A 26,984-nucleotide genomic window follows, 5' to 3' on the forward strand; every position below is an offset into this window, starting at 1 on the left:
TGCTCAAAGTTTATGAAAAAAGAAATGCCAGGAGGGTGGGGATGACAACTCAGTTGGTAAATGTGTAACTTGGAAGCATGAAGACCTGAGGGCCTGGATTTTTTAGTTCCACACCCAGAATCCAATTAAAATAATAATAATACTAATAATATGAAGATAAAGAAGAAGAAGGAAGGAGAAGGAAGGAGAAGCAGCAACAGTAGCAGCCAGGCATGGTGGCACATGTCTTCAATCCCAGCACTCAGGAGGCAGTAGCAGGAGCATCTCTGTGAGTTTGAGGCAGCTAGTTTCAGGAGAGCCAGGGCTACACAGCAAAACCTGTTTCAAAAAGCAAAAATAAACCCTGTACCACCATTAGTGGAGAGGCCAAGATAGGTGGACCCTTGCACTACCTGGCCAGCCAGTCTAGCCCATTTGAGTTCCAGACCAGTGAGAGACCCTGTCTTAAAGAATAAGGTGAATAACACCCGTGAGACAACAGCAGAGGTCGTCCCATTCTCTCTCTCTCTCTCTCTCTCTCTCTCTCTCTCTCTCTCTCTCTCTCTCTCTTTCTGTCACCATAAATACATTATGCATATATTAGAAGGTAAAGTTTATTTACTAGTTCTATATACCTAAGTAGCATGTATGTTATAACTTAGAGACATATTTTGTACCTTTGGTCACAGGTTTAAATATAACTCATAAATGTAGATTTACATTCACACACATATGTACACAATCTATGGAATCCCAAATGAAACAAATCATAACTATGCTCACTAGGGAACAGCATGCTTGTGATTTAGCTACAGTTCTGAAATAAGCTCATTGTATCTAAAGCACAGTTCCTGTTTCCAAATGGATATGTTGATGTGATTGACCTATCTGAATGAAGTAGCTCACATTATTAACTATATTAATGTATTTTATAGATACATATTACTAAGCTCTTGGCCCCAGAGTCTTTCAGAATTTGAGTGACAAGTCAGAGTCTATGTTATTTGTTTTGTCCAGGTGTCCTTCATGGTGTCATCATTGCCATGAATATATTTGACTTGGCTTTGGGAGAAGATATTGTTCTATCTTCACTACATGTCTGTAGTTGAAACCTCTAAGCAACTTCAAAGATTTCATTTGTCCCAAAGGATTGAAAGATGAGAAAACCATGTTATGTAAAGTGAGTGGTCTCAATTCTCCTCTCTGTTAGTCCCGCCTATACTTCCTGCCTGGCCACTGGCCAATCAGTGATTTAGTTATTGACCAATCAGCAACACATTTGACATATAGACCATCCCACAGCAGACAGGTGTCTTAAGGATAACTTCTAGCAGCAAAGAATGCTTACAGAGAGTGAATGGGACAGGGAGAGAAAAACCTGGGGACCTGCCTTGAAACTGTGACTACTTGTCATGTTATAAAATCAAAATTTAAAAAAAAAGAAGAGGAAATCAACAACAAGGACCAAAGAAGTAGAGGTTGTTGTTGGTAACACACATTCTGATTATTCTGAAGATGATACAGAAATTTGGGTAGAAATACAATGGCAAATTTGGGCATCAAGATCTTTATTATTTTCTTAATTAAGAGACTTTCACACCAAGCTACTCACTGTTGGGAAGTTAGGAACATCTGGACTCCCCAAGCGAACTTTCATCTCCGTCTTAGTGAGAAGCACAGGAAAAGGCCTAGAGCAGCCTTGGAAGTCATCTGTGCTTTTGGTTAAAAGCGAACAAGCATACAAGAAAGCCTCATGCATGATCCAGCCAACAGTTTTCTTACAGACCAGTGAAAATAGTATTTCCTATGGAAACCTGTACACTAAAAACTTCCAGTCAAGGTTAAGGAAGAGGCTGGGCAAAGTGGAGCATGCTCTAATCGGTGACAGAGGCAGGTGGAGCTCTATGAGTTTGAAGCTAGTCTGGTCTATATAGTGAGTTTCAGGCCAGTTTGTCTAAAATAAATAAATCAACAAATAAATATATCAAGGACTAATTTTCTATGGCACCAGATTTCTCCAAAATTTCTAGGAGAAACAAAGTTTATATAAAGTCTTAGTCATTTCTCAAACACATCTTAACAGAAGCTTCCAGATATATTCTTCAATGCTTTCAAACTCATTTAAAAAGACTTCCATTTTCTTTTATTTGTTTGTGGGGGACATTGTAGGTTTGGAGCATGAGTATGCCAGGCCTGACACCTGTAGGTGTCAGAGGACAACCTTCAGGAACCATCTCTCTCCTTCCACCATGCGGAGTCTAAGGATGGGACTCATATCATTGGGCTTGGAGGCAAGTGCTTTTACTCACTGAACCAGACCCTAGTTCTTTACATTTTAAAACCCACTTGTTTCTTCAGTGTTTCTTTAATTTCAATTTTTTGAGATTATAATATAATCATAACATTTCTTCTTTCCCCTGTCTCCCTCCAAACTTTTCCATATCCCTTTCCTCATTCTTTTTCAAATTCAGGACCTCTTTTTCCACTAATTGTTATTGTATGGATATAGGTATATATGTAAATATAATCTGTTTCATTCATATAATGTTACTTTTATGTTTGTTTTCAGGGCTGACCATTTGGCACTGGACAATCAATTGGTGTGCTCTTCCCTAGGGAAGACCATCTGTAGATGAATTTCTAAACAGTCTTATTAAATAAGAAACACAGAGCCAAATACAGGGGTAATAGCCGAAGAAATCAGAGAAATAGCGAATAGCCACGACTAGCCTTAACTTACCACCACACTGTAGCTTTCCCAGAGAGAGCTTCTTCCTGTCCAACCTGTGCTTTTTATTGTCTTCCTGTTCTGCCTTCTCATTGGCTCTAAGCCCAGCCACGTCACTTTCTTGTCAGTGCCTGTCTATGCAGACCTCCAGGTCTCTATGGTTGGTACTAGGATTTAAAGGCTTGTGTCACCATGCTTGGCTGTGTCCTTGACCACAAAAAGACTCTGCCTGCCATGTGACTGGATTAAGGGCGTGGGCTACCAAAACCTGACTTCTGTTTATGGCTCACTATGTGACCTCTGATCTCCAGGCAAATTTTATTTATTAACATACAAATAAAATCACATTTCAGCACAATTAAAATGTCACCACAGCCATCTCTCCTGCTCACAGCTTTTCTTAGCTGCCTGTAGTTCTTTCTGTAGGGTTGAGGTCTTGTGGGCTTTTCCCTGTCCTATTTGGCATGTCCATTGGTGTCCTCCTTGTTTAGCCCATGTTTGGGCTCATGTTAGTGAAACTCTACATGTGTAGTTTCTGGTGTTATCGGGAGACACAATCCCACAGCAAACAGCAAACTCCTTGGTCCTATGGTTCTTACCATCTTACTGCCCACCCTTCTTCAGTATTCCCTGAGCCTTAGGAGTAGGAGTGTTTTGTAGATGTATCCACTTGAGACTCAGTTCTAAAATACCACAAGGAATCGTACTATTAACTATTTACTCCCCCCCCCAAAAAAAAAACAAACTGTAATACATGCAATTCCACGGATATATAAACATATATATTTTTAATGAACTTTTCTCACCTGGACTGACAGTTCTCCTTTACATTAAAAATATGTGTCACACAAAATTTCAAAGACTAGATCTCATTAATCACATTAAAGTAGTCCTTGCCTTTTTAAAAGATTATTTTGAAATTCAGAAAAGCAACTTAAAGTGAACTACCCTTTTCTGTACTCCCTAAGTTTTGGAATTAGGATCAACATAAGTTGGGGCCTAGAGAGATGGCTCAGAGGTTAAGAGCACTGGCTGCTCTTCCAGAGGTCCTGAGTTCAATTCCCAGCACTCACACGATGGCTCACAACCATCTAAAATGGGATCTGATGCCATCTTCTGGTGTGTCAAAGACAAATCACCCACGGATACATAAATAGATCTTAAAACAAAGAAAGCTTTTTTTTTTTGCGGGGGGGGGGGGGGGGGGGGGGGGGGGGAGCATGGGGGAGGGAGACCTAAACAAGTAAGCCTCTTTCTTTTGCTTAGCGGTTGAGACTAAGTATGGTGTAAAGTACCATCAGAACATTTTACTCAGGACATCAGTGTTTGACCTCTAGAGTCTGTGGTTGAGGATGCATAGTAGTAAACTTGAAGGGTAGTCAGCTGTGATGCGATAGATTGCTTCTCCTTAATTTGACAACCACTGTGTGAAGTATAGACATGCACTTTCCCAAGTACTCAAAATATTAACACCTTTAAACTTTCAAAAAATACAATGCTGCCCAGTGAAAAGCCATCTTGAAAAAGAAAATTTCAAGGCAGAGACAGGTGAATCTCTGTGAGTTCTAGACCAGCCTGGTTTACAGAGTGTGTTCCACTGTATACAGGCGATACAGAGAAACACTGTCTCAAAAAACCAAAGAGAAAAAATAGAGAAAAGAAAAAGAAAATTTCTTATAGATAATATTGTTTCTCTAAATGTTGAGAATATTATTTTAAGCTATGTTACTTTTGTTTATGCTGCATTTGTTTAACTCTGTGAAGCTATGTTACTGTGCCTGTCCAAAACACCTGATGGTCTAATAAAAAGCTGAAAGGCCAATAGAAAGGAAGGAGAAAGGATAGGTGGGGCTGGCAGGCAGAGAATATATAGAAGGAGAAGAAAACAGATGGAGGAGAAGAAAAGGAAGTAGCCAGAGAAGGAGGAGGACTCCAGGGGCCAGCCACCCAGCTACACAAGCCACGGAGAAAGAGTAAGATGTACAGAAGTAAGAGAATGGGAAAAGCCCAGAGGCAAAAGGTAGATGGGATAATTTAAGTTAAGAAAAGCTGGCAAGAAACTAAGTCAAGCTAAGGTCGGGCAATCATAATTAAGAATAAGCCTCCATGAGTGATTTATTTGGGAGCTGGATGGCAGGCCCCCAAAAGAGCCGAAAAACAAACATCTAAAGAATGGCAGTGATGGTCAGGTAGTAGCTTATGAATGACTATTTTCTAATAAAAAATTTCTTTTCTTTTCTTTTTTGGCTTTTGAGATAGGGTCTCTACATAGCCCTGACTGTCCTAGAACTCACTCGGTAGACCAGGATGGCCTTGAACTCAAAGAGATCCACTTGCTTCTACCTCCGAAGTACTGGGATTAAGGATGTGGAATTGGGAGGTTAGCTATCTCTCGAGAATTTTTTTTTTTAACAAGAGATTTCAACTTGGATCATGGAATTTAATAATAATTTGTTATGGAAGAGTTAAAGCAAATTAGTCTTTTCAATTAGGAAATTTGTAAATTAGATCTAAAAAGATTCCTCAGGTCTTCTAATGATTCTTGAGAAAACTAGGCCTCTTGAAAAGTCTGTAGTCTTCCCGTGGCTTCTAGATAGTGTAGGTGAAGCACGGTCCCCTTTGTTTCTACTTGACAAAGGTACAAACAATCTACATTTCTTGGAACTGTCTATATTTAAATTATTCTTGTTTTGTGTCCCTTTTTGTGCCACCAGTTCTGAGTTTAGATAAATAAAACAACTTCCTTATATGCTGATTTGAATCACTTCTGATTCTGCTTGTTTGAGAATTGTATTTACTTGTGTGTATATATATGTATATATATGTGTGTGTATTATATATGTATATTATATACATAATACACACACACACATACACACATATATATCAAGGCAGTGTTTCTCTGTGTAACCCTCGCTGTCCTGGAACTCGCTCTGTAGACCTGGCTGACCTTGAATTCAGTGATCTTCTGCCTCCTGAGTGCTGGGATTAAAGGTGTGTGCCATCATGCTTGGTCTTATCTGAGAATTTTAAATAAAAGCTATCAGAGAGGCCACTATCCTTTGATTCCAGTTTGTGTGTGTGTGTGTGTGTGTGTGTGTGTGTGTGTGTGTGTGTGTGCATGAGCACACACACACACGTTACTGAAGATTGGATCACACATACTATGCTAGGCAAATGCTATTCTACCACTGAATTATAACACATAAAATAAATGTATATATAAATAAATACCTTTCCACAAAAGAGAGATAGGTAAATGAGAAGCCATGAGATGTCCTGATGACCTACTGCTGTGAATGGATCTTGGGTTTTCCGCATGTGAAAACCTGGCCAATTACTGATTGTCTCCTTTTCAGGTAATATCCAGCGCACTTAGAAACACCTCGAATGTTGCTTGATGCCTGAAGACAGACGGACTGATGGAGTAAGGAGATGAGTGGGCAGGGTTTCTTCTCTACTCCAGTTTTCAGAACTGCTCAGAGTACCCCTTGGTTTGTTGGATATTTTTTCTTGTCTCATCAGTTCTGATTTCAGAGCACTAAAACATGGGCTTTTTATTCATCCGCCCAAATGACTTCTGCCTCTTTAAGAACTTGAAACTGGGGCTGGAGAGATGGCTCAGAGGTTAAAAGCACTGACTGCTCTTCCAGAGGTCCTGAGTTCAATTCCCAGCAACCACATGGTGGCTCACAACCATCGATCTGGTGCCCTCTTCTAGACTTCTGTCATACATACTGTATACATAATAAATAAATAAATCTTTAAAAAAAAAAAAAAAGAACTTGAAACTGGACGTAGTGGCCCACGCTTGTACTCCCAGCCCTCTGGAGTTGGGGACTGTGGCACGTTTGAGGGTGTATGGTAAGAGGAGCCATCCCAAGAAAAGAAAGGAAGGAAGGAAGTACTCAGGTATTTAAACGACCCGATGTCTGCATACACCCTCGGACTCAGCGGAGGATTCTTGAAGAAAACACAATCACAGTGGAGCCTCTCCAAAGTCAGAGTTTCCAAGCCCTTCTGGACCCTTTTCAGTCTGTGACTCTATAACCCAACAAGTGAATTCACATCCTATTTCATAGATAAAATAGGCACTAGGAGAAATCCTTTCTCACCCATGCATGTCCAACCCACTTCATGCTTTCTCCTCTTACCACAGGAAATGTGTTCCTGTTTACATTCTGCCAGTCGTCCATCGGGGCTTTGGCATTCTGGCCTCATTCCTGCTCAGCAAACTTTCTATGGGGTTTTCTGTCTCCTTCACTTCAATCTCCTTGACTTCTCTTCTTCTAAGCCTCTCTGTCCACCTTCATTCTTCTTTGTCTTGTCTTTTGAGACAGCATGTCATGCAGTCCAGGCCGGCCTTGAATTTCTGGTTTTCCTGCCTGTATCCCAGGTGCTTGTTATAGTCATGTCCCCTGTACCTGGATACAAACTTTATTTTTAGTCTAAATATACAAAACAACTTCTTTCTTAATTTTTAATCAGAAGTTTGTTGTTGGATGTTAAGGAGGTTTAAAAAAAAGTACTCATTTTCTGCACTCAAACTACTGAAAATAAACTGAGGCACTATAGTTACATATACTGTTTCTAAATTAATTTTTTCTTTATACTGTGCTGAGGGTAGAACACTGGGCTTCACTCATGCCAGACAAACACCCAACCACTGAGCTACGTCTCCAGCTCTGTCTTAGTAGATGACTGGGTATTCATTGCATATGGTAGTGGAATTCACTGTTATATTTTAACATGTGTACCATGATCAAAACAGAATAATTGGCATTTCTTACTTCTTATCATTTCTTTGTTTGAGGAGCCTTAGAGTTCCTCTCTGCTAGGTCTTCATCATCATCCTACAATGCTACACAGCATCAGAGCTTATTTCTTCCACTAAATTGAGTTTTGGTACCTATTTTAGAAACCTCTTTTATCCATACCCTAGTCCCTTTAGCCTTTTTTCCACAACGTTGACCTTAGCCAGGTCATTATTTCCTAACATTCCTTCTCCTTCCTTAAATCTTTTCCTCACTCAGATGTATCTTTCATGAAGCCTCCTTTGATATCCTCAACATCTAGGTGGGATGTCAAGCAGGTAGATGTGGGCATAGTATTGACATGATCATCCCCCTCATCACACTTACTGCAAAAGTAGGGGCACTCAGATCACTCATTGGGCCTAGTCATCAAGACCTAAGTTTTTCTGCATTATTACAACATCTGAATTGTGTGTGTGTGTGTGTGTGTGTGTGTGTTACTTCTATGTGTACTTTTTAGGGCTGATCACTTGGCATTGGATAACCATTTAGGGAACTCACCTCTGGTTCATCCAGTGTCTTGGTCTTGACCTTACTTTTTTCCCTTTCTCAGGAACCGCTGTTGTAAGCTGCCTGTGACCCGGTTCTGAATACTGTGGTTTCCTTTACTGGATCTTTAATTTTTCTCTTCTTTCCATCCTTCTTCCCTTCCTTTCCACCTTTTCCTTCTCTTTCCTTTTCATGTGATATTGGGTGTTGAACCCAGGGCCCCATTCATGCAGTGATAAACGAGTGCTCTGTTATTCTATCTTGTGCCCATTTTTTTAATAACATAATTCTTTATTGATTCTTTGGGAATTTCACATCATGCACCCCAATCCCGCTCACCACCCTATCCTCCCACATCTGCCCCTCACCACTGCAGCATCCCTCCACCAAAATGAAACTCCTCCCTCAAATAATTAAAAACAAAATAAACAACAACAACAACAACAACAACATCAACAACAAAATCACTTGCTTCTGCGTCTTTCCCGTCTCTCCAACACTGCTTCATTTGACCTAGTGGCATTGGGAGCTGTGGTGTGTCACACAGTATACCCTTATGTCTAGTCAGCCCCACCTGCAAATGTTCATTGCAATGAGTCATTCATTGTTCTGGTTCAATGCCTCTGGCACACCATCATCACTGGACCACCACCAAAACTCCTCTCTGTGATATTCTGTTGTTACCCTGAGTCATGGAGATCATGTCTGTGGCTATGGTTCTGTAGGACCAGTCCCTTCATGCATTCCAGCAGGTCATAGATGGGGAGGATGTTGGGGTAGGCCAACCCAAGGCCCAGGATGGTGGGTCTGGGTGGTAGCTGAGCTTGTCAATCTGGGCCACTAGGATTACACCAGGTGTGGAAGCAGATCTCCTAGGCCCATGGTGAGGGGTGAGGCCATCTCTCCAGAGTGTGGGGTTGGGGGGCAGCTCTCCCCTGTGGGGCAGGGACAGCTCTCCTGCTGCTGTATCCATTGAGGGGTAGGGTCAGCTATCCCAGGACCAGTGAAGGGGAAGACACTCAAGATTCTTCTGCCTCTGCCTCCCCAGGGCTGGGCTCACAGGCATGAACCACTGTATCTGGCTTTCCTCTTCTTTTCACGAGGTTTGAGGGATATCAGGTATGTTTCAGAATATAAAGATTTCCCATTTTAGATTTTTCTTACGACATCTAAGAATAGCTTATGTTTATAGTTTAATTAATACTTTACTTAAATAGTATACGCTATAATTTTCAACCACATTAAAAAAGAATACATTTCCTATCTTGAGTTCTTGCTTATTTCTAGCATATGATCAAGCACTTTTTTTGCATCTCTATCTTTTTAAAAAGTAAACAAACCTCCTTAATTATAGAATATGATTATACAGCAAAACAATTTAATTTAATTCTTTCCTTCATGTTCAGTATTTACTGACTTTTCTGTCTTAATTATTTGAGATTGCTGTAACAAAACACCTTGAACTAATTTAAAAGAGCACACATTTATTTTTCATACTTCTGGAGGTTGGGTCATCTAAGATCACAGTACTGGTAGTTTTGGAGCCTGGTGATGTTCCCCGCTCACATGGAACCTTTATAACTACATGCTCACATGTTGGAAGCAGACAAGCCCAACTGGCCTTCTTTTATAAGAGAAGTAACTCTATTTATGAGGGCAGAGTCCTCGTGTCCTAATTGTCTTCTAAACATCCTACCTCTTAATAGCACCACCTGGGGGCCAGTTTCAATATATGAATGATGAACTGGGGACACAGGAGTTACACTGGTTACTCGTCCCATTGCTGTGACAAAGTAACTGGCAAGGAGCAAGCGTAAGAGTTCACTGTTGGCTCACAGTTTGAAGGAACACAGTCCATCACGGTTGGGGAGTCAAGGGCAGCAAGAGTGTGTCACATTGCTCCCGTAGTCAGGAATCCCAAGGAGATGGATGCTTGTGCCAAACTAACTTTCTCCTTTTTTTTTTTAAAGTCTGGGACCCTATTCCTTGGAATTGTGCTGCCCATATCACTGTAGGTCTTCCTCAATTGACCTAGTCAGGATAATCCCTCATGTGTATGCCTGATGGTTTGTCTTCTTGGTGAGTCTTGACCCTGTCAGGCTGACAGTCAAGGTTACCTATACATATCCATAGCAGTTACCATATGGATCAATCTTTGAAATGGAAATGGGGCTTCTACTTTACAAATCCCCAAATCTCACTAGAACAATGTTTGCATATTAAACGTTTCAGTCAAGGCCCTGGGATAAAGGAGATGACACCATAAGCTGGAAGTTTTAAGAAGAAATGCATGGCAGAGGGATTGTTTTCAGTGAGGTAGACAGAGTAAAGGGACTCACAGAGGGTATGGAAGCAGTCTCAAGAGCTTGTGACATCTGGGGTCTGTCACCGCTTGTGAAAGAATGCACAGAACACCACCCATTTACTTCTTACTGATACAGATGTAACAAAAAGTTAGCAAAGTAGCAAAGTAAATTCATCAGGTTGGGGCCAGATTTTAAAAGGAAAATATAACTCCAACAGATGACTTTAAAATATGAGACGAGAGAGGGTGGGAGTGGGGAGAAACCTGTCTGTGGTTTTGTGAACTGCCTGTGTGTACAGTTCTTCTGGTCTAACTAGAGGCCCACTCACACAGATGTAGTCATCTGACAACTCCAAAAGGAATATGGGGTCCCAGCTGCCCTTATTCCCATGCTCTGCATTTGATAGAAACTTGGTTGGAGTGCAATTACAAGCCTGTACATGGCTATTCCTCCTGTGGTGGCTACACAGGACTTCTGCCAGGTATGTTTAAGGAGTTCAGGAGAGGAAGGCAGGAGGTGACACTTTCAGGCCTTTTCTCTGTAATGGAAACACCATTCCTATTATGTTCTATTAGTAAAGGCAGTTAGTTAACAAGGCCAGCTAAGAGCTAAGAAAGTGAAAACAATCTCATTTGCAACTGATTTATCAAGTTGCAAACTATGGAGACACAAGAAGCTGTAATAATCAAGAGTTATTGTCTATAATGGTCCAGGCAATTTATGCAAGTGAAAAATAATAGATGGTGCTTAATCCATGGTCCTGTATTATCTTAAAATGTTATCATATGTTTTTCGGTATTCATAACATTCCTTTGGACCAGGCATTCTCTTCTAGCATGTCTGTGTATCTGTGCACCTGTTTAAGTGTGTATATACACATCAGTAGCCAGGATGGGAAGATGCTGCTGGATCCAGTGCTGTTCTATTGTCACAACTGCTGCCACACACACGTTTGCTGGCAGCTGTATTGTCACACACTAGAAACTTCTAGTTGAAGACACTCGAGGATGGTTGGCTGAAGACTTGTGTTTTCCTTAACCCCAAGATACCTCACAATGAGACACTTCTGTAAGACCAAGAAACAAAACCAACACCACTGTCATGAAGAAAATGAACTATTACTGCAACAAACTTTTGCAAGGCAGAAAGAGGATGGATGGTTTTCAGCAAAGGAGAGAGAACAAGGAAGTGGTTCACTAGAGAGAGGGAAGGAGGCTGCAGCAGGGGAGAGTCGAGAACGCTGAAGGGACAAGACTGAGAAGATCTTCTGCAGAACAGCAGACAGTTTCCTGGCACGTCCCTTTATGCGCTCCCTTTGTCTGTGTTTCCTGATGCTAGATGTAATAATGAAGCCTCAGCCTCTGAAAAATACCTACAAAATTCTCTTTAACAAAATCTAAACAGAATATTTACACAATACACAGGTGCCAGTGCCCAGAGAGAGGTTCCCCCACTGTGGCATGTGGCCCTCATTCACTGTTCCTTCTCCTTCTTTTAAACTAGCCTTGAAAATTTTCATCAATGCTCCATTAGCCTTTCTCTTAGCTGCTAGGCAGACACCCGTACAGGCCTAATCCACACTGCAAGAAAGCTGCGAGTGGGCTGCAGGGATGACATAGTGGTTAAGAACATGTTCTTGCCAAGGACCTAGATTCTATTCTCAGAATTCACATGATGGCTCACATCCATATATACACCCAGTTCTAACATATCCCAATAGGCATGCATGCGCTGCACATACATACATGTAGGCAAAAAATCCACACACATAAAATAAAAGAAATCTTAAAAAGCTTTTAAAATGCTGCTGTCTTTTGAACTGACTATCGTATATCTCAAAATTTGTATTCATTTATTTATTTTGTCCCAACTAAAACTCTCTGGAGAGACTTACAAGGTGCCGCCAAGGTCACTGAATCAGTCTGAGACATTACTTTAGGTGATATTATGGTTTGATTGTGAAATGTCCCCTAGAGGCTCTTGAATTTGAACACTTGCAGCTCACAGTATTGTTTTCCAAAGTTGTGGGACCTTTAAGAGGTAAGACCTTGTTGGAGGAATTGGTGCCTGGTGGGTGGGCCTAATGCATTAGAGCCTCATCCAAGTTTTCTCTCCACTGCCAGATCAGCTACCTAAGATATGGATAAGTTGCTTAATATTCCTGCTGCCAAGTCAAATTTAAACAATATCTATCCACAAGTCCAGCCCTACAGAAGATACTCAAAGGAATACTACAACCCAAGAAGGCTGACTATGCCCACTAAAACACAAGCAATAAATAATCTCACAGCAGCAAAATCCTAAGAAGGGAAACACACACACATACACACACACGACCACCACTACCAACAACAACAAAATAAGAAATAACAATCATTGGTAATCATTATCTCTCAATATCAATGGACTCAATTCTCCAATAAAAAACACAGATTAACAGAATGGATTTGGAAACAGGATCCATCCTTCTGCTGCATATAAGAAACACACCTCAACATTAAAGATAGACATTACCTCAGAGTAAAAGGTTGGAAAAAGATTTTCCAAGCAAATAGACCTAAGAAACAAGCTGATGTAGTCATTCTAATTTCTAAAAAAATAGGCTTCAAATCAAAGTTAATCAAAAGAGACAAAGAAAGACACTTTATACCCATGAAAGGAAAAACCAACCAAGATGATTCTTCAATTCTTAACATGTATGCCCTAAACACAAGGGCACCCACGTTTGTAAAGAAAACACTACTATAGCTTAAATCACATATCGACCCTCATATATTGATAGTGGGAGATTTAAATACCCCACTATCATCAATGGACATATCATCTAGACAAAAACTAAACAGAAAAATATTAGAGCTAACAGACATTATGAGCCAAATGGACTTAGCAGATATCTACAGAACATTTCACCCAAACACAAAAGAATACATTTTCTTCTAAGCAACTCATAGAACATTCTTTAAAACTGATAACATATTTGTTCACAGGTCACAAAGCAAGTCTCAACAGATACAAGAAAATTGAAATAACCCCTTGCATCCTATCAGACCACCAAGGATTAAAGCTGGATTTCAACAAGAGAAACAATAGAAAGCCTACTTACTCATGGAAACTGAACAACTCTCTACTAAATGGCTACTGGGTCAAGATAGAAATAAACAAAGAAACTGAAGACTTTGTAGAATTCAATGAAATTGAATGCACAACATACCAAAACTTACGGGACACAATGAAAGCAGTGATAAGAGTCAAGTTTATAGCACCAAGTGCCTTCATGCAGAAATTGGACAGATCTCATACTAGCAACTTGACAGCACACCTGAAAGCCCTAGAACAAAAAGAAGCAAACATATTCAAGAGGTGTAGATGGTAGGAAATAATCTAATTGAGGGCTGAAATCAATAAAATAGAAACAAAGAGAACAATACAAAGAATCAATGAAACAAAGAGTTACTTATTTGAGAAAATCAACAAGACAAACAAACCCTTATCCAAACTAACTAAAAGACAGAGAGAGAATATCAAAATTAACAGAATCAGAAAGGAAAAGGGGGACATAACAACAGATACTGAGGAAATCTAAAGAATAATTAGATCATACTTCAAAAACCTGTACTCCTCACAATTGGAAAATCTAAAAGAAGTGGACAATTTTCTTGATAGATACCACTTACCAAAGTTAAATCAAGATCAGATAAATAACTTAAATAGACTTATAAACCCTAAGGAAATAGAAACAGTCATTAAAAGTCTCCCAACCAAAAAAAGCCCAGGGCCAGATAGTTTTAGTGGAGAATTCTACCAAACTTGCAAAGAAGAGCTAATATCAACACTTCTTAAATTATTTTAAAAAATAGAAACAGAAGGAACATTGCCAAATTGATTTTATGAGGCCACAGTCACCCTGCTATCCAAACCACACAAAGATTCAACAAAGAAAGAGAACTGAACTACAGATCAATTTCCTTTATGAACATTGATGCAAAAATACACAATAAAATACTCACAGACCAAATCTAAGAACACAACAAAAAGGTCATCCACCATGACCAAGTAGCCTTCATCCCAGAGATGCAGGGATGGTTCAACATACAAAAATATGTTAATGAAATCTACCATATAAACAAACTGAAAGAAAAAAACCCACATGATCATATCATTGGTTGCTGAAAAAGCCTTTGACAAAATCCAACACTCATTCATAATATAAGTCTTGAAGAAACCAGAGATACAAGGAACATACCTAATCATAATGAGGGCAATTTACAACAAGCCTATAGCTAGCATCAGATTAAATTGAGAGAAACTCAAAGCAGTTCTACCAAAATCAGGAACAAGACAAGAATGCCCACTCTCTGCATATCTATTTAATGTAGGACTCAAAGTTCTACCTAGAGCAAAATGACAACAAAAGGAGATCAAGGGGATACAAATTGGAAAAGAAGAAGTTAAAGTATCTTTATTTGCAGATAGTAAGACAGTATACATAAGAAAGCCAAGAATTCCACCAGGGGACTCCTACAGCTGATAAACACTTTCAGCAATGTGGCTGGATACAAGATTAACTCAAAAAAAAAAATCACTAACCTTCCTATATACAAATGACAAATGGCTGATAAAGGAACAGGTAAACACTCTTCACAATAGCTACAAATAATATAAAGTTTCACTGGGGAACTCTAGTGAAGCAAGTGAAAGACCAGTATGACAAGAACTTCATGTCTTCAAAGAAAGAAGTTGAAGAAGATATCATAAGATGGAAAGATCCCCAATGCTTATGGATTGGCAGAATTAAAATAGGAAAAACTGCCATCTTACCAAAAGCAATCTACAGATTCAATGCAATCCCTATCAGCATCTCAACACAATTCTTTATAGACCTAGAAGGAACAATACTCAACTTAATATGGAAAAACAAAACCTCAGGATAGCTAAAACGATCCTGCACAACAAAAGACCTTCTGAAGGTGACACTATCCCTGATTTCAAGCTCTACTACTACTAGATATAGTAATAAAAACCACACGGTATTGGCATAAAAATAGACACATTGATCAATGGAACCGAATCAAAGACCTAGACGTAAATCCACATACCTATGGACACCTGATTTTTTTTTTTATAAAGAAGCCAGAAATATACAATGGAAAAAAGAAAATATCTTCAACAAATGGTGCTGGTCTAATTGGATATTAGCATGTAGAAAGAATGCAAATAGATCCTTATCTATCACCCTGCACAAATTCAGGCCAATGGATCAAAGACCTCAACATAAACCCAGATACACTGAGCCTGATAGAAGAGAAAGTATGGAATAGGTTTGAACACATTGGCACAAGAGGCAACTTCTTGAACAGAATACCAATAGCACAGGCCTTAAGATCAACAATTTATAAATGAGACCTCATGAAACTGAAAAGCTTCTGTAAGGCAAAAGATACCGTCAACAGGACAAAATGGCAGCTTACACAGTGGGAAAAGATTTTTACCAATCCCACATCTGACACAGGGCTAATATCCAAAATATATAAAGACATTAACAAACTAAATAATCCAATTAAAAAAAATGGAGTATAGATCTAAACAGAGGATTCTCAGCAGAGGAATTTCAAATGGCTGAGAAGCACTTAAAGAAATGTTCAGTATCCTTAGCCATCAGGGAAATGCAAATCAAAACAACTCTGAGATTCCATCTTACACGTGTCAGAATGGCTAAGATAAAAAACAAGGGACAGCTCATGCTGGTGAGGATGTGGAGCAAGGGAAACACTCCTCCATTGTTGGTAGGAGTGCAAACTTGTACAGCCACTGTGGAAGTCAATATGGCTGGTTTTCAGAAAACTGGGAATTGATTTATCTCAAGATCCAGCTATACCGATCCTGGGCATATACCCATAGGATGCTCCGTCCTACCACAATAACACTTGCTCAATTATGTTTATAGAGGCTTTATTCATAATAGAAGCAACCCAGATGTCCCTCAACTGAATAACAATTAAAGAAAATGTGGTGCATTTACACAATGGAGGTTTACTCAGCTGTTAAAAACAATAACATGAAATTTGCAGGCAAATGGATGGAACTAAAAAAAAATCATCCTAGGTGGGTGAGGTAACATAGACTCAGAAAAACGAACATGGTATATACTCACTTATAAGTTAATATTAGCTGTAAAGGATAATCATGCTACAATCCATAGACCTAGAGAGTCTAAATAAGAAGGCAGGCTCAAGCTGGAGATGCACGGACCTCCCTGGGAAGGGGAACTAGAATAGGTTTTGCTGGTGGACTGAGGGTAGGTGCAGATGGGGACAGGAATGATTAGGTGAGGGATGGGTGGAGGGAGAGAGTACTGGGAGAAATCACTGGAATTGGGGGGGGGCACTTAGGGGATGAGGTAGAAACCTAATGCAATGGAAATTCCCAGGAATCCATGAGGATGACCCTAGCAGAAGACTGTGAGTAATGGAGGATACAGAACCTGAACTGGCCATCTTATATAACCAAACTGGTGACTAGCATAATTGTCATCAGGGAGGCTTTATCCAGCAAACAGTGGAAGCAGATGCAGAAATCCACAGCAAATCATTAGATGGAGTTCAGGGAGTCCTGCAGAAGAGAGCAAGAAAGGATTATAGGAGCCAGAGCAGTCAAGATACCACAGGGTAACAGCCCACATAATCAACTAACCAGCCCACAGGGGGCTCACAGAGACTGAACTTAGGGAGGAGCCTGTATGGGTCTCATCTAAGTCCTCTGCATATATGTCATGATTGTGTAGCTTGGGGTTCCTGTGGTACTACTAACAGTGGGAGTGGGGTGTCTCTGACTCTTTTGCCTGCTCTTAGGACCCTTTTCCTCCTACTGGGTTGCCTTGTCCAGCCTCAATATGAGTAAATGTTTCATTATAAGTTGATATGCCATGTTTGGTGACTATCCTGGGGAGGCCTGATCTTTTCTGTAGAGAAAGGAGGAGGAGTGGATCTGGGGGAGGGGGTTGTAGGAGGGGGCTATGAGGAGAGAAGGGAGGGGAAATTGTGGTCGAGATGTAATATATGAGAGAAAAAATTTAAAAAAATCTAATACTCCTTTTAATAAACAACATAAGAAAATGTTTAATGTGTTTTTATGTTATAACGATATGATTTCTGAAGCATTCTGGAAGATTCTTTTCCCTGGCTGAGGTATGCCTGGCTTGTTAAATCCCTATTTCCGTGAACTTATCTTTGTGCGTTAGTAGCTGTAATTTCTGTCCTAATTATCATCAGGCATTCCTTGTGCTTTACTGTTGGCTTGAGAATAGAATAGATGGGTTTGAATAAGTCATTAGAATAACACTTTTTTGACAAAACAATGAAATAGGTACATTTTTCCTTTATTCTTTTTCATTAAACAGGTTCACAACGTGTAATGAAGATGCTTTACATATAAAACATCCCCCCCCCCCCCCCCCGAGGAAACTAAATTTTGCTTCTCCTCTTGAAGAATGAATAAAGGAGAAGTAGAAAGCAAAGTCGGACTCATCCTTATTAAGAATTGCGTTGATGAGCCGGGCGGTGGTGGCGCATGCCTTTAATCCTAGCACTCGGGAGGCAGAGGCAGGCAGATCTCTGTGAGTTCGAGGCCAGCCTGGGCTATAGAGTGAGTTCCAGGACAGGCTCCAAAGCTACACAGAGAAACCCTGTCTTGAAAAACCAAAACAAAAAAAGAGAATTGCAGTGATGAAGCCAAGGGAGACCAGAAGGTACCAGCGAATGCTCTTTTCCCATCTATTTTATCATATATCTGGGGGGCAAATGTTTGTGGAATTGTAATTGCAGGCCAGGTTCTAGATAGACTATGGGTCACTTTATAAAGCCTCTACTTCATCTAATCAGCAGATCTACAACTGTAGTAGAGTTGTGCATTCTAAAATAGAGAAGCGCTCTACTTAACTGGGAAGCTTGGTGTTTTACTCCGGAATTCTAGACTGACTGGGATAGACATCAAGTCATGAGTGACTCAAGGTGTAGACTCAAGAGAGAGTGGGTCACATCTGACATTTACCTCCAACTTGGAAATAATGAAGAAACGTCATTCCATTCTATTCTATGAAACAACTCTCTATTTCATGTCATCTGGTGACCACAGAACCAGTTCTATACACACTCAGATCAGTTTGGTACAGAAACAGGTGAAGGTTGACCTTCTTTTTCTTGGCTCTCTGGCTCAAATCTCATCTGGGAAAACTACTCAGCCCTCATATGTGAGAAATATGGAAACACAGGCACCAATTAATTCTTGGTGGAGAAACCCTTGTCAAGGATATAATGAATGAATGGCCAGTGGAGAATAGAAAGAGAAAGGCTTTGGACCAAATTCTAGAGAACACCAACTTTTAGAAATGGACCATGGAGAACTTGGCATGGAAGGGCCAGAGGATCAAACGGAACCTGGGGACAATTGATGGCCACAGAAAGCAGAGTCTCTTAGTCAGTGTTCTACTTCTGGGAAAAGACACCATGACCATGGTAGCTCTTATAAAGGAAAGCATTTAACTGGGGCTTGCTTACAGTTTCAGAGGTTTAGCACACTATCAGAATGGTGAGAATCATAGTGGTATGCAGGCAGACACGATACTGGAGGAGTTGAGAGTTCTATGTCTGGATCCTCAGGCAGCAGGAAGAGAGCCACTGGGCCTGGCTTGGACTTTGGACATCTCAAAGCTCCAGTGACACACTTCCTCCAACAAGGCCACACCTACTCCAACAAGGCCACACCTCTTAATCCCTCCCAAGTAATGCCACTCCCTGGTGACCAAGCATTCAAACATATGAGTCTATGGGGGCCATCATTCTTATTCAAACCACCACACAGAGCAAGGGAGGTTTGCTTGGATGAGAGACAATCAATCGACACTGAAAAGTCAGGGAAAGGTCACACAGTGCAGGGAATGAAGAGCCTTCAATACAAGTAGAAAGAGAAAGACCAAGTGACAATTAAGAATCAGTCCTGGCAGCACCGGGAGAGTCACCACATTAGAGAAGTTGGAGAAAGAATGGGAGGTAAATGAATGAAGAAAATGAATTACTGCCACAAAAACAGTGATCGATTAAACATACATTTGTCTTTATACAGTTTTGAGGGCTAGAGAGACAATATAAATCATACTGGGTTAAAATCAAGGTGTTAACACAGCTTTGGTCCCTTAGGTTCTGTAAGATCCTTGCTTCTCCCAGATCCTAGAGGCTGCCTGTGCTCCTTGGCTTGTAATCCCCATTACCCACCTGCAAAAAACAGCACTGTTGCATTTTGAATCATTCCTCCATAGCTGCCTTTTTACCAGTTCATGTAGTTTGGGCATAGTGTGGTATGCCTATAATCAATCCCACCATTTGGGAGATAGAGGTAAGAGGATCAAGAGTCTGAGGCCATCTGTGGCTACATAGTGAGTTTTAAGCTAGCCTGGGCTACATAGCAAGATAGTTTCAAAACAAACAAACAGAATTTACGTTCTTAGGTTAGATTGCTTCCCACCTGGTTTATAATCCCAGAGAAACCCCTATTGCCATGACCTCATACTGATCACACCTGTGTTCAATGACCTTTTCCCTTGAAGGTAACAATCTCAGGGATGGACATGTGGATGTGGGTATGTTTGTGTTGGGCAGCATTAGCTTCTCTGCTAAAGACAATGTGGAGAACTCTTGGGACATTTTTCCAGGGAGGAGAGAAATACGGAGTAGTGTGAGGCTCTGTAAGGACACAGAGACCTATTTTTAGGAAGTGGTCAAGAGACTCTGCAGGGAGATGGACAGCAAGGATGGTGTTGTTCTGAGATTAGTAATAGACCCACTGGTTGTTTGTTTTCCTGTGATGTTAATAGGTTAAGTTTTCATAGTGAGAACATGATTTCTCATGACATGTTAGATTGGGGCTGGGAGAGTGGCTTGTTCTTAATCAAGTTCATCTGGAGTGAACTCCAGAATCTTGCTGAAGTACACCATTCAAATATTAGTTCTCTGTGCCTTGCAATTAAATTGTGACTAATTAAAGTTAAATAAAGACTGAAATATGATTTATGAGCACTATATTTTGTTCTTTGAGCTATCCACCTTCTAAATCCCTTCTGTGAGAAAGCTAGAACTAATCACATGCTTCAGAGCATACCATGCTTGATCTGACCGAACTGCCAAGAAACTGAAGAGCAAGCAGCTGAGGGATTGAGTGTGGACTGGAACCCAAGTTCACAAATAGTCTTAGAAATCACTTCTTGCTCAAGTCTGCTAGGTGTGTGTTAGTGCATCTCCATTATATCTACCTATGTTTGTCTATTAAGATGGCATGGGAGCCGGGCGGTGGTGGCGCACGCCTTTAATCCCAGCACTCGGGAGGCAGAGCCAGGCGGTTCTCTGTGAGTTCGAGGCCAGCCTGGGCTACCAAGTGAGTTCCAGGAGAGGCGCAAAGCTACACAGAGAAACCCTGTCTCGAAACCCCCCCCACCAAAAAAAAAAAAAAAGATGGCATGGAGTCATCAACCAGAGACCACAGCCTTTAAGGAAATAGCAAAGAACAGTTTCTATTAAACAAGGTAGTCATATAATAAAGCAATCTTTCCTTTCGTTTTTAAGTTGACAATTCTGTTACTGAACCGGTGTCAGATTTGATCTATGACTTTCCCTGAGCAGACAACAGTACTGAAATGTCGAAGAGACAAATATGACCTTTCTCTGAAATTTGTCTGGAGAGCTCTCTTCTTGCAAAGCAGCAGCCTTGGATTTTTCAGCTTTTCAGGCCAGAGTAGTCCTTCTCTGGGCCTGACCAAAAGAAGTCCACTGTGCTCTGCCCTTGGGCTCTTTGAACCTTTTAATAGATTCTAACTGCCCCAAGTTCATGCATATGAAATAAATTTAATGGCTGAACTAGCCCAGAACTCAGCCACTTCTATCTTCTTTTTCCCCCATCTCTTTTTTATTGAAGACTTTAACCTCATTAGTATTTCAAGAAAAAAAAAAAAACTGGATCTTGTCCATCATCTTGCTTGTTGCTTTCCTATTCCTGGCAAGTACAGCCTGAAGTTTCAATAGAGGAAGTGGGAAGGGACACAACACACTGAGAGTCTGTGAAAGACCTTATTTACCATCAAAGTGAAAGTTTCCAGATACTCTCTCCCTGTTTTCTTATGCTTTTAAGTCTTTGATGAGGAATTAAGGACTCCAGCCAGGGCTATGGAGGTCCCTGTGAGAGTCCTCTCAGAAGAGGCTGGCAGAATGCACTACAAGGTGTCCTGGAGTTGTTCAGTAATTACACATGATACTGAGGCATAGATGGAGGAGAAAAGAGGGCAGAAACCACAAACAGCATAATCATTTCTGCACGGGCACTTCTGAGGGAAATATGAATTTCCCACAATTAAAATGAGTATCTTTCTGTTAGCTTCCGTTCACAAAGCAATTACTAAAGCTTTTAATGGCATTTCTTGAGTGCCTGACCCTCTCCCTGACTCAATTATAAGTCTTTAGAAGGTAGATTTCAAGTGTTGGTGAGCCTAAGAATCTGAGGACCTCACTGAAAGAATATTGGGTATAACGTCTGAGACAATTAAAAAAAATGGAGGGTAGACTTGGGAATGTTCGTTTTAACAGAACCTCAAGTGACTGTAGTGCAATGGTCTGTGACTCATACTAGAAATATTTTCCTAGCACTCATGGTCTTCACGGGCCTGAGATCCTAGCATGGCATAGTTTTCATAGGGGTCTTCCAGGCATGTCTGTAGAACAGAGGCAAATGTCTTGGATGGGCAAAACCTTGGAGATGATTCAGATTCAAGGATTTTGCTCTCGGTGAGATGATCACTCTAGTGGGCTGTACATAGACTAAATGTCTTGAGAAAAAGAATTCACAATGTGATTTTTCTAACTGGGAACAACTGGCAAGAGAAAATATTCTATGTCATTCAGAGAACTGAATAGAAATCTGTTTTGTTTACTTTTTCACTTGGGAACAAGAAATGCATTCATTCCTCACTACCTGTAGAACCTAGAGAGAGGTTAGGTCTTGTTTGAACTTCCCACTAGCTACTGGATGTATTTCCTGTGCTTCCGGTTTCTTTTGTTTATTGTTTACCAGGTGCTGTGAGGTCCCTCTTTAATGTGCCTGTCCTTTGTTCTTCTGGCACAGTGTGAAGTCCACATTATTTGCCCTTTACTCCCAGCTGCCTCTAAATAGGCAGATGCAGAAGAAATGGGCAAGCTACCTTTTCCTTCAGCATCACTCACATCATTCAAACATTGAATCTTTAATACAAGAAGAATGCATGACTCCTCTTTGTTTCACAAAAGTCACAATCATACCTTGAAACGACTGAGGGAAACTGGAAATTATTTTTGTGTAAATACTGGGGAAAACATCTTTAGTTTATCTCAGGCTGCCGAGTTTGGCTGCCTCTTCACTGCATCACGTGTTCACTCCATTTATTCAAATGTCATTAGCGGTAAGCTGTGGATATATGTTTTAGGTAGAAAAAAAAGGTCTCTGAAAGAATGTGTGGACGATATCTAGTTAGAAATGCAAATGGTCACTTGGTTTGTTAAATTTATAGGTCTTGGTTCCATTCACAAGAGAGAAATCAATAAACTGAAACATCAAAATCAAATGCTTTGGTCTTTCCATTTTCAAAACCGAAGATTGTAACTTATCTATCTTCTGTATGGCATCTGTCAATCATCTCTCATCTACCCTTAGGTATTACTTGTCAATCATCTACTACTATCATCACCGTCTATCTTCCTACCCTCTGTCTGTTTTCTGATGACCATTCAAAAATCACAATTCCTAGAAAGAATATCTTTGCCCCTCCTAGAGTTTATACTGATACTGAAGTACTATACTGAGACTGAAAAGAAAATTATAGACACACAATGGTATTAAAAAGGACTTAACCAGGGCAATGCTGATCGTATGTGGAGTCACTGTATGGATAAGGGCTGTCACTTTCCTCCGGTTTCCTCATTTATCACTTTAATTGATATTTCAAGCTTTGACAAAAGATTGTCTGCCCTGTGAAATAATATTGGTTTGCTTTTTTTTTTTTTAATCAAACCTGTTTTGTCCTAGACTAAAACCCAAAATCAATGTGTTCCTTGTCAAACGCGGGAGGGTCAATGCTGTGGTTGTTTTTGTTCCCAAACAGTTATGTAACCGCAGGGACTTGTTTCTTTGCTTTCAGACTTGGTGCAAAACACATTAAAGCTAAACAATGGGCGGGATTCCCAGGAGCAGCCCTAGAGCTGTCTCACAAGTGTCCTCCAAGGTTTGGGAACCTCGGATTAGTTCCATTCCTGAGTGTGTGTGTGTGTGTGTGTGTGTGTGTGTGTGTGTGTGTGTGTGTGTGTGTGTGTGTGTGTGTGTGTGTTTAGTTAGCTGGCACGATACACTTCCCCAGGGTTGTGTTTCCTTTTTCCTGAGATTTGGCTAAGGGTAAAGGGTCGGAGTCACATGGATTGAAAGCATTTGATTGATGTCCAAGTCACCGCTGTGGCTGCCGGAGCCGCCTCCCCTCGGGCTGGGGCCGCGTGAGGCCGGAGCGGCGGGCCGGGCCGGGATCCGGCTCTCCCGGGAGTGTCCCGCTCCGAGTCCCGCGGCTCCCGCGCGCGTGCGGCAGCCCGAGCCCCCTCCTCTGCCCACGGCCCGGCCTCGGGCCAGCATGTGAAGCTGCGCGGTCCGGCTGGGGACTCCGCTGCGGAGGCGGCAACTTCGCGGGCGGCAGAGGCGGCAGCAGGCGCGGGGCAGCGCACTTGCCCCCAGCCCCGCGCCCGGCCGGCCACCATGAGCGACGAGAGCGCTAAGGACGCGGACAAGCAGCTTCGTCTGCGCGTGTGCGTGCTCAGTGAGCTGCAGAAGACCGAGCGCGACTACGTGGGCACGCTGGAGTTCCTGGTGTCGGTGAGTGACCGGCCCCGCGCAGGGCACCAGGTCCGGAGCATTGTCTGCGCCAGCACCGGGCACCCGTACGTCCGGGTGGCCCGGGGACCCTGGGGATGGGCTCGTGGCTGAACACTCACAGAGTGGCCAGGGCCTGGAAGAACTCGCGTGGGAGAACTGAACCTGCGGCCATTCTGCCTGTCCCATCTGCGCTCAATTTTCTTGATCCATCTCCCAGGGCTAATTTCATTGTGTCATTTTCTTTATCCCCCTTTCTCTCCGCTCATATTTTGTTTAAAAGCCTTAGTTTCGTGCTTCAATTTGCTACCTTCAGGTACATGCAGTGTTTAAAAAGTCCTTGAATGTGGTGCAGCCGGACTCGGTTATTAGATCAACAGCAGTGAAGTCCCTTTAGGTATAATCATTGAAACGTTGGATTCTGAGGGTGGGGGCGGAGAAGAAGGAGCAGCGGGGTCACCATCCCTGGCAGCTGTTGCATATTAAAGCCACATGTGCGCGCCCGCCCTCCCTCCCTCCCAGCCCTACAATCTCCTTTCTCCTAGTTTAAATCTGCCCTCCACTCGGTTCCCGGTCCCCCGTGCACACCGACCCCCTTGAGAGTGGTGTCATAAAACTCGCTTTGCGGCTGACAACTTCAGGATTTCCTAGACTGGGCAGGAGCTGTTTCCAGGTCCCAGCTTGACTCACTGGAATTCTGTCCCAAAAGCATTTCATTCAGTTTCAGACAGGAGAGGAGAAACTATGGGAAAAAGAACTCCCGAGACGTCACCTAAAGGCGGGATTTTCCTCGCTAACTGAGAAAAAGAAAAAAGGAATTTATAGCCGGTTCTTGTCCATTCTGATAACCGGGAGCATCCATCCTTCCAGGAAGGAGTTAGCGTCCCAAGCCCTACCCAGACCTCTCCCTTTCATCACTGTGTTCCTTACCCCCCAGGTTCGAAGGGAAATGTTTCAAATACCGAACTTCCTCCCGAGATTCCTTCAATCTGTAAAGTCTGTGCTTGCAGTCCCGGTGTAGAAATTCACTTGGCTGTGTCAGAAAGGAAAGAACAATGTCTCAGGAGATGCAAAACACAAAGGTTGGCTTCTCAAATTCAGTTTATCTGAGCCCCAGGGTCCACATTCTTTGAGAATGCCCTGATAATTGGTGATGGGTAGGATTATTGTACGTGATGTAGCAATTACAGACAAGAGCGTGTTTTTAAGGAGAATTAACTTTTAATCGCTTCAAATTTGACTTTCATGAAACTTGGTTGGGAACTAAGTCTTTGGATCTGAAAAGTGAGTCATTTCTTCTAGACAGTCTTTCTGAAAATAGATGTAAAGGGGAGACTGCCAATGCTAAGCTGCAGAAGCAGGCAAGTACTCGGCCCTGTCTCAAAAACTAACTTGTTGATCTTCATTTAAAATGTCAGCTTTCACCGGGCATAGTGGCACAGGCCCTCAGTGTCAGCTCTTGGGAGGCAGAGGCCAGGCTGGTCTACACAGTGAGTTTCAGGTCAGCCAGGGCCACACAGAGAAACCCTGTCTCAGAAAATCAAAAAAGAAAGAAGGAATGTGCTGCTAGTTTTATATTTTTATGGCATATTGGGGTTTTGTAATAGTAAGGACTCCTGTGGTAGAATATGACAAGGTATTCCCCTTTGATGACTACATTGTCAAGACGTCACTAACACATTTGAAGCATTTAAGGGACATAAAAAGAGAAGATGTTTTCCTCTATAATTCTGTATAGATAAGATGGTAGAGAGTGACCTAATTTGCTTGCATTTTCCTTGTTTTTGGGAAATGAAATTTTGTGCTTCTTTAGAAATAACTGGCAAACATTTCTAGATAAATGGTTCCATGTGATTAATAACAGTATTTAATGTCCTACTCTGGACAATAGTTGGTTGTGACTTGCTTCCTCTTTCCAGTCTGTAACAAGTTACCCGCTCATAGAGCGGGTGGACTGTGGTGGCAGATCCAGGGCCCTTGGGCGTGTGTATCCCGTACACACCCGTGGGTCTATGTATATATATCCCTGTGGCTTCATGCTCAGACCGATCCTTACTTGCTTTGATGCCTGGCCTCTGCCATCTTGAAATTCTTACCAATCTTATCTTTCCACTTGGGTTTTGCAGATGATGTCCAGTGGGACAACAGAGCAAGATCCTCAGAGGTACACGAAAGAAAACCAGTCCTGCATTTCCATACCTTTGCTAGCCTTTTCCTCCCTGCCTTTTGAACAAGGGGTCTGTCTCACAGTTTTATTTTTCACTGGTCCTAAACAGTTGTATAGCTGTTTCTCAGTGGGTTTGTGTTAATTGTGGCAGGGTGACCATGTAACTTATTGTATAAACCGGGGACACTGGTAAGGGCCAAAGGGAGTGTCATTTCTGATCTCAGTGAGAAGCAGATGTGAGGTTCCTGGCCCATTGTCGGGCACAGCTCTGCCCCTTACAGGCTCATGAGGCAAAGGCTTCGAGCTTTCTTACAGAAATAAATGACTTGGCTATCTGTTGCCTGTTCAGGCTTTGATACCCTAAACTGTGAGTCCCGTCTGTGTAACTTCAGTCATTCCTAAAGTTCTCAGGCTCCTCTGTCCCCACTAGTATATATTGAACTAAGTGAAATAATGGCATTTCTCTAGGGTGCTGTATTGAGGAGACAGAGTGAGTTGGATTTGGCTGTGGTCTGGCTCAGGTAAGGCATGTAAGTGGTTTATGCTACTTCTGCTGATGTTACAAAGAGCCAGACAGATAA

General features: G+C 41.6%; 1 protein-coding gene across 1 annotated transcript in view; it reads left to right on the plus strand.

The window, feature by feature from the left end:
• Positions 1-23,724: 23,724 nt before the first annotated feature.
• Positions 23,725-26,984, plus strand: part of Prex2 (phosphatidylinositol-3,4,5-trisphosphate dependent Rac exchange factor 2) — a 308,185-nt gene continuing 304,925 nt past the window's right edge. Inside the window, exon 1 of the mRNA XM_052715840.1 lies at positions 23,725-24,239. Within this exon, the coding sequence (XP_052571800.1) occupies positions 24,123-24,239 (117 nt within the window). The 5' untranslated portion in view covers positions 23,725-24,122. The remainder of the gene's footprint in view (positions 24,240-26,984) is intronic.

The sequence above is a fragment of the Peromyscus californicus genome, unplaced genomic scaffold, assembly GCF_007827085.1.
Source record: "Peromyscus californicus insignis strain IS unplaced genomic scaffold, ASM782708v3 Scaffold_5__1_contigs__length_169319896, whole genome shotgun sequence".
Taxonomy (NCBI): Eukaryota; Metazoa; Chordata; class Mammalia; order Rodentia; family Cricetidae; genus Peromyscus; species Peromyscus californicus.